The sequence below is a fragment of the Zalophus californianus genome, chromosome 1, assembly GCF_009762305.2.
Source record: "Zalophus californianus isolate mZalCal1 chromosome 1, mZalCal1.pri.v2, whole genome shotgun sequence".
Classification (NCBI taxonomy): Eukaryota; Metazoa; Chordata; class Mammalia; order Carnivora; family Otariidae; genus Zalophus; species Zalophus californianus.
Window position 1 is genome coordinate 12,096,775 of NC_045595.1, and position 9,081 is coordinate 12,105,855.

The 9,081-nt window shown below is 43.5% G+C and overlaps 1 protein-coding gene across 1 annotated transcript; it reads left to right on the plus strand.

Moving 5' to 3' along the window:
• The first annotated feature begins 7,837 nt into the window (after nt 1–7,837).
• On the plus strand, nt 7,838–8,696 carry LOC113916084 (olfactory receptor 2Z1-like). Its single transcript, XM_035726741.1, is given in 2 exon segments — nt 7,838–8,214; nt 8,216–8,696. Coding segments are annotated over 2 exon segments (858 nt in total).
• Nucleotides 8,697–9,081: the final 385 nt, after the last annotated feature.

A 9,081-nucleotide genomic window follows, 5' to 3' on the forward strand; every position in this document is an offset into this window, starting at 1 on the left:
AGTATATGTTAATTAAATTGAAATTAAATAAAATTTAAAAGATAAAAAAATAAAAATAACAGCAAACTTTAAAAATGCACACAACTAGAAATTGGATTGATGAAACCATTTTTGGAACCAGCAGAAAGTTAAAGAGTTTAGTTTGGACATATTGAGCCCAAGATCCTTATCAGACTGCCATTTGGAGATGTCCCCAGCAGCTTTATAATATGGAGGCCCCTGCTCTGCCCTGTCCACCAGATGCATGGAGATGTCAGGAATCCTATTACTACACACTGCAGGTCTTAAATTTTCTTTCATTAGAAAATAACTTAAATCTACCTTCTTTCTGGTTATTTGTTTTTTACAGCTTATATTTTAGTTAACTTCCTTTCACTTTCCTGCCTTTTTAGATTTCATGTTTATTTTAATTTGCAATAAAGAAACTTGGTTTTAGGGGCGCCTGGGTGGCTCAGATGGTTAAGCGTCTGCCTTCGGCTCAGGTCATGATCCCAGGGTCCTGGGATCGAGTCCCTCATCGGGCTCCCTACTCCTTGGGAGCCTGCTTCTCCCTCTGCTTCTCTCTCTCTCTCTCCCTCTGTCTCTCATGAATAAATAAATTTAAAAAAATCTTAAAAAAAAAAAAAAGAAACTTGGTTTTGAAAAATACCAAATATAGAGGGAGACCTCACACACATAATAGAGCTCTCGTGTATCTGTTTGCTGGTGAACCTAGTGAAATTATACATGGACATCCATTTAAAATCTCTGGAAATTGTCCTGGGAGCATATAGCAAATGAAGAAACATTTATTTATTCCAGAATTGCCAGGTGGGCCCTTTGCTAATGATGCATCCACAGAGCAACACATTCCCCATTGCTGGCATTTGGAATCTCCTCTAAGCAGCTTCTCCAACAGGACTGTGTCATGGTTTGCTTGGGGCTTTGTACATATTCTTCCTTCGGGACAGGATGCTTCCCTCCACTAAACCCACCTTCCCCAGTCTTCTTGTAATTCTCCCAATTTTTATCTTAGAACGCCTTTCACTTTCATATTTGAAAGATAGCTTTGCTGGATATATGACCCTCTTTGTCTCTTTCCTTGACTTGGTGGTCTTTCCCATGAGGCACAGGCAGGTTCATGGAAACAAAAACCCAAATCATTACTAAGGAATTACTCATGGGATTCTTGGAGAAGCCAGAGGATCAGTAGCTTCTCTTTGGGCTGAACTTGACCTTCATGGCTGAGTCCTCGCTTATTGTCACCTCTGACTCCCACCTCCACACATCCTTGGGCTTCATCTTCTCCAACTCCTCCTTTACTTGACATCTTTTCACCTCCATCATAGTCCCTGAAATACCAGAAGACATCCAGAAGGGTACAAAGTAATCGCTTTGGCAGACTGCATTACCTGGATGGTTTTAGCTGGGATGAACAATTGTCTCCTTGACCATGATTTATTTGTAGCCATTGCTGCCTGGAGTCTCGCCTGCAAGACTCTGTCATTTATGACCTATAAGCTTACAGCTCTGGGCACAGCCAGTTCTGCATTTTCGTTCATTACTCTTGTGCACTCCCTGATTCATCACCTGCTTTTGATCAAGGTATTATTACATACACACTAAGACCTTTCTCATTTCTTCAGTTATCTTGCCAAGGTCCTTATTACCAATACCTTCGGTCTTCACTGAGTTCTCCTGTGTCTGTGAGTTCTGTGAGCATACTCAGAGACTATGAACTAGAGAAGGGAATTACTCTAGAATAGGTAGAATAAGGGGGGCTGTTTCCTGGTTATTCTTCCAACATCACAGCTTCATTATTTTGCTCAGAAGAAATTCTCTAAAATTAGAAATGTTTTTGTGTGTGTTCAGGTTCATTTGTGTCCATGCTATAAATAAATAAATAAATAAATAAATAAATAAATAAATAAATAAAAGATTCTCACATCCCCTTCTCCCACAAGAGGACAAAGACTTCTGAATTATCTGACACTATTGTTTGGCTTTAGATTCTTTGAAAAGTTCAGTTATCCACCCCAATGCTTCCCACCTTCCTGGAACTGAAGGTTAGAAAATGTATCTCCTGGCATAATTTCAGTCTCAAGGGCTCTAGCTCCCATGGTGATTAATTTTCTCTCTTTGATAAAAAGGGGAGATAAAAAGAAGCTTTCTGATGCAACACGGTCCCCCAGAGCCTCTATTCTCAGACAGTTTTGTCAATCACACCATAGACCAAAGCAAGATTCATTAACGAAAGGTGCTGGATTCCAGGGAGGTTTTATCAAGAAGGCATCCCAGGATAAGGAGAATTGAAGTATGTGTGGGAGACAGGAAGGGGTCTCTTAGAACCTGGCAAGTAGAAGTGAGAGTCTGGAACCCCACTGCTTGTGACTCTTTCTGGAGAGTGGGCATGTTTAGAGAGGAGATATTGACAGCAAGAAAGAGCCCCGGAAGTTGATAGTTTTATATTCATTTTTATGATCATGCAGAGTTTGAGTATATGCAGGCATTTGGAGGGACAGAAAAATTGCATATGCCTCTTAATCTTCCCCAGCTCACAGGTGAGCATCTTACCATTTGTTTTACCTCAGTGCATCAGCACTGCCTTGAGCCTTGAGCCTCAGGTGGCAGTGGAGGTGGGGGCGGTTACTTATTTTACCATCCACACATGAACTTCCATAGAAGCTACTGAGCTGGGAGGACCTGGAGTTCTTGATCATTGCCAAGAGATTGGATTTAGGACATGCTCCCTGCCACAGCCCAGAGACACCTTCAGCTCACCTTCCAGAAAGTCTAAAACACAGACATCCCAAAGCAGTTTTCAAAGATCAGATCAGATCAGCTTGGAGAGCCAGACAGAAAGAGTCAAATCTCTGTTTAACATGCAGAGTAGAAAAAACACATGACTGGGACCGGTTAGAATGGGTTCAGGTCCCAGAACTGCCAATCAATCCCTGTACCACCTTAGACATGTCGTTACACTAAGTATCTCCCTTGCAGATTTTGTCATCCAGCAAATGCATAATGAGTGCTTCTGTGCTCCTTGTGCTGTATGGTCAGGAGTGAGGGTCAAACAGAAAACACTTTGTGAATTGGACTCTCAAGTACTCATTATTTGATTACCAAACTAGCAAAGAGAGGGAATGGCAGGATTGGCATAATAATGGCAGTTACTCAGTGTAACTTGAATGGGCCAGAGGCACTTTTGCTCTTGTGGACCCCTTCCTCCATAAATAACAATATTAAAAAATTATATTTTACAGCTTGTTGTTCATATAAAGGCACTTATAGCCCTGGTTAGTTAGATGCAGTCATCTTTTCTCTTCTGATTTTAAAATAAATAAAAACATTTTAATGTACCCTGGACCACCTGTGTCATCTGATAGAGGAAGAGCTCAGCCATGCTTCCTCATAGGTGGGAGATGCTGTGAAGGTTTTATTGGCAACTGAGACTCTGCTAACTCCAGTGCCTCTTATCTCATCTTTCATTTCAACAAAGAGCATCAGTTCTGAAAAGCAAACAGTAATGAGGAAAAAATAGAAAGGAAGGGGTTTAAAAGTCAACTCAAAAAATGGTTGGAGGGGCACTTGGCTGGCCCAGTTGGTAGAGCATACAACTCTTGATCTCAGGGTCATTAGTTCAAGCCCCATGTTGGGTGTAGAGCTTACTTTAATAAAATGGTTGGAGTTGGAGGGACTCTTCATCCTAAGTGTGAGGCAGCTGACTTAGAACAAGGAGACAACACACCCAAAGCCAAGACTGGTCTCTGTCGAGTGCTTCCTGCTGCCTGACTGGGGAAGGTGAGTTTAGTGGAGGGAAGCATCCTGTCCTGAAGGAAGAATGTGTGCAAAGCCCCAGGCAAACTACAACAGAGGGAATCACAGTCCTGTTGGAGAAGCTGCTTAGAGGAGATTCCAAAAGCCAGCAATGGGGGAATGTGCTGCTCTGTGCATGCATCATTAGCAAAGGGACCACCTGGCAATTCTGGAAGGGAAAGTGAGGTCAAGGAAACAGTGTTGAGTATAAGGGAAGGAAGGGGACCTTTCATAGGTAAGACATTAGGGAGACATCATATGGTCTTTAGAGGTAGAGAATCCAAGGTACCAGGGCAAGTAGTACTGAGTTCACATCGTGCTGTAGACTAATTGACACTTCTTGGTGGTAAACCAGAGTGTACCTGCATGGTTTCTTAGAGTGGAGACTGGGGGGTTGTTGACAAATCCACTGAAAGGACCACCGTGCCAAAGCCAGGCAAGTGAGTGGGGGAGCATCAAGGCAAGGATATTCAAAACCATGGACCCACAGCTGGTGAAGTGGCTCCTGCCCTAGGCCAGGCAGCAGGATAACTGTCAGACAGAAGAGATAAACATAAATGGAGCAGGAATGCCAAAGCTTTACTTAGGAAAGCAGGATCTGAATGATCCATTATTTTTTGTTGGAAAGTGAGGTGTGAAGAAAAAACACAGGAACCCTAGAATTATACCAGCTGTTGTTTAAAAATTAATTCCACCATTTGTTTGCTGGGTGATCTTGGACTGGTGTATGAGCATCCTGTGGCTGCTGTAACAAAGTAACACAAACTGGGTGGTCTAAAACAGACATCTGTTCTCTCACAGTTCTGGAGGCCAGATGTTCAAAATCAAGATGTTGCCAGGATTGTATCCTTCTGGAGGGTCTGAGGGAGAATCTGTCCCATGCCTCTCTCCTAGATTGTGGCAGCTCTGGAAATCCTTGGTGTTCCTTGGCTTATAGCTGGGTCAGTCCAATCTCTGCCTCCATCTTCACATGGCCACCTTCTTTGTGTCTCTCTGTGTCCTCTCCTTGTCTTACAATAACACAAGTCAGTGGATTTAGAGAACACCCTAAATCCAGGATGACTTCATCTCAAGATCCTTAATATATCTGCAAAGACCCTCTTTCCATATAGGGACACATTCTGAGGTTCCAGGTGGACATGCATTTGGGGGTAATGCTATTCAACCCAGTATAGTTGGCTATTGCACTTTGAATATCTGCTCCTTCACCTATACAAGGCAGATGACAACACTTACCAGTAAGATCAAGTTAAAAAAAAATGCCTATAACACTTAAATGTTAAACGTGAAATGCCTATAGTACTTAAAATTATCCAACCTGAAATGTCAATAATGCCAACATTGAGAAACACTCAGCTGAAGCCCATCAGCCTTTCTCTGACCTTAACATGATGTCCAGTACATAGTAACTGCTTAATAAGAATCACCTCCCTCTGGAAAACAGTATGGAGGTTCTTCAAAAAGTTGAAAATAGAGCTACCATATGATCCAGCAATTGCACTACTGGGTATTTACCACAAAGACACAAATGTAGGGAACCAAAGGGGTACGTGCACCCCAATGTTTATAGCAGCAATGTCCACAATAGCCAAACTGTGGAAAGAGCCAAGATATCCATTGACAGATGAATGGATAAAGAAGATGTGGTATATATATAATGGAATATTATGCACCCATCAAAAAGAATGAAATCTTGCCATTTGCAACGATGTGGATGGACCTGGAGGATATTATGCTGAGCGAAATAAGTCAATCAGAGAAAGACATGCATCATATGACCTCACTGATATGAGGAATTCTTAATCTCAGAAACAAACTGAGGGTTGCTGGGGTGGTGGGGGGTGGGAGGGATGGGGTGGCTGGGTGATAGACATTGGGGAGGGTATGTGCTATGGTGAGCACTGTGAAGTGTGCAAGACTGTTGAATCACAGATCTGTACCTCTGAAGCAAATAATACATTATATGTTAAAAGAAGAAGAAGAAGATAGCAGGAGGGGAAGAACAAAGGGGGGCAATCGGAGGGGGAGACAAACCATGAGAGAGGATGGACTCTGAAAAACAAACTGAGGGTTCTAGAGGGGAGAGGGATGGGGGGATGGGTTAGCCTGGTGTTGGGTATTAAAGAGGGCACGTTCTGCATGGAGCACTGGGTATTATATGCAAACAATGAATCATGGAACACTACATCAAAAACTAATAATGTAATGTATGGTGATTAATATAACATAATAAAAAAAAGAATCAACTCCCTTTTCTTCCCTTTGGTGGGGGCTCAAGGGGGAGATATGGGTGAAAAGAGAAGAAATAAGTATACTGTCCCCTTGAAAAGTCCTTTGACAAGGTCCAGAGAGACTGTTTGGCTATGAGTTTGCCCCAAAGGATAATGATTAAAGAACAAACCCTTCTCTATACAGAGTCATGGAAACAATGCAATTCTCCAGGGATTTAAGTTGGGTCTAGTCTTATTAATAATTCCTTTAAAATGTACCTGGAAATTCAACTTCACAGATTAATTTCTAGGCATGCATCGGACATGAAGTTTATCTCTGCTAGAAGACCAAGGCAGTGGACCCACGAGACCTCCCAGAGGCTCTGCTCCAAGTCAGAGAAGAGTTGATGGATGTCAATTGAAGGGTTTCTCAACCTTGGCACTACTGAAATTTGGGACCAGAAAATTCTTTGTGGTAGGGGGACCACCCTGTGCATTATAGGATATTTAGTAGCATCCCTGACCTCTCCCCACTAGATCCATCAGCAACCCCAGCCATGACAATTGAAAATATCTCCAGACATTGCAAATGTCCCAGGAAAGAGGGCAAAATCACCTCTGGTTAAGAACCACCAACTTAGGATAAGAACAGGGAAATTGTCATTTCAGGAGAGCATGACTGAGAATAAACTTGATCAATTTTTGCCATGCAAGTGGACAAGAGCTACAATGTTGAATAACATCAACAAAAAGGGCTAATACATATTGAACAGTCTTACTATATGCCAGACACTGAGCTAAGTACCAGGCATACATTAGCCTATCATAGGTGAACCATCCTACCCAGCTGACCTTTTTAATGTTTACATTTCCTGTACAATATGAGTAATAATTGTGAACTTAAATCAAGAAATTGCCACATACGGGGCGCCTGGGTGGCTCAGTCGGTTAAGCGGCTGCCTTCAGCTCAGGTCATAATCCCAGGGTCCTGGGATCGAGCCCCGCATCGGGCTCACTGCTCAGCGGGGAGCCTGCTTCTCCCTCTCCCTCTGCCTGCCTCTCTGCCTACTTGCCCTCTCTCTGTATCTCTCTGCCAAATAAATAAATAAAATCTTTTTAAAAAAAAAAAGAAATTGCCATATGGTTGTCATTGAGCTAAACTGTTTAATTCATATCTCATTTAATACTCACAGTTACTCCTACAAGGAAGGTATTTTTTATCTCTATAGACAGATGGGGAAACTGACTCCCAGAAAGGTTAGATAACTTGTCCAAAGTCACAAAGGTAGGACACAGCTGAGTTGGTATTCAAATCTTGCTCTATCCCAGATTATATTCCCTTAACCATATACCGAACAATCCACACACTCCATATTCCTTCTCCAGGCTCATCATCCCTTATTATCTTTGGCAAGGTCTCCCTACTTGATATCTAATCTCTTTGGAATACCTCCCTGCTTTGGCCCCAGGGCATTGGGGATAGGGTATATTCCAATATTCCACTGGGACTGACTTGTACTCCCTAGCTCGGGGACAGAGAGTTCAAGGGCAAGTGTTGGTGGATAGTGCTTGCTTGAAGGGCAAAGGCAAGACTTTGCTATTCCCCATCTCCTGACCAAAGCAGACATAATGAATCAGTGATGAGTTTTTTTTTTTTTCCTACTGAGGCTGAATGTGCTCATCATCCTTCTTGAGACTTTAAGCAACCACTACCAAGCAATTCTATTTGGCATATAAGACGATACTATTACCCCCTGAGACTCTTTCCAAATATCCTATTCTTCCTACAGATGAGTGTTGCTTCCTGGAGGATGAGAGAATCAAATCAGTCAATGACCTTGGACTTTGTTCTCATGGGGCTCTTCAGGCACTCAGGGCCACATCTTGTCCTGTTCTCCCTTGTGGCTATCATATTCACTGTGGGCCTTCTGGGCAATGCCATCCTGCTCTTCCTGATCCACACAGACTCCAGGCTCCACACATCCATGTACCTCCTGCTCAGTCAACTCTTTCTATTGGATGTTGGCTTTCCACTGGTCACCATCCCCAAGATGGCAGCTGACTTCCTGCAGGGAGAGGGTTCCATCTCCTTTGGTGGTTGTACAGCTCAGATGGTCTTCCTGATGCTGATGGGTGTCTCTGAGGGTGTCCTGCTATCCCTCATGTCCTATGACCGCTATGTTGCCTTGTGCCACCCCCTTCATTATCCTGCTCATGAGACATCAGGTCTGCCTGGTCATGGTGGGCACCTCCTGGTTGTCAGGTGTGCTTGTGGCCTCCATCCAGACCTCCATCACCCTGCACTTCCCCTACTGTGCCTCACACACTATGGATCACTTCTGTGAGCTGCCTGCTCTGCTGAAGCTCTCTTGTGCAGACACCTCTGCTTATGAGTTGTCGCTGTCCATCTCAGGGGTGCTAATCTTGCTGCTGCCCCTGTCACTCATCACCACCTCCTACAGCCATGTGTTGAGGGCTGTACTCCGCATGTACTCTGCCGAGGCCCGACACAAGGCCTTCACCACCTGCTCCTTGCACATCACTGTGGTGGGGTTCTTTTATGGGGCAGCCATGTTCATGTATATGGTTCCAGGTACCTACCACAGCCCACAGCAGGACAATGGGGTCTCCCTCTTCTACAGCCTTGTCACCCCCACACTCAACCCCCTCATCTATAGCTTGAGAAACTGAGAGGTTTGAATGGCTTTGGTCAAGGTCCTCGGAAGAACTGGCTTTATGTCAAAGAGATGACCTCATGGAAGATTCTAGGTTTTTTGGGACCCTCCCTTACAGTTGAGGCCTGTCTCTTTTGCAGTTCATGTGGTGCAAGGTTGGAAGCATTGTGATATATTGAACATGGACACAGACAGCCTGAGTTAGAATCCCAGCTACCCTACTTCCTAGTTGGGGGACCTTGGATATGTTGCCTAAACTCCCTGTGCTTCAGTGTCTTCATCTATAAATAAGACAATAACAGGAAGTACTCACATGGTTGTTGAGGGTGTATGCTGTGATAATAGAAACCCCGTTGGATTTATAGATAAAAGTTTATTTATTGCCCATATAAATTCCAGTG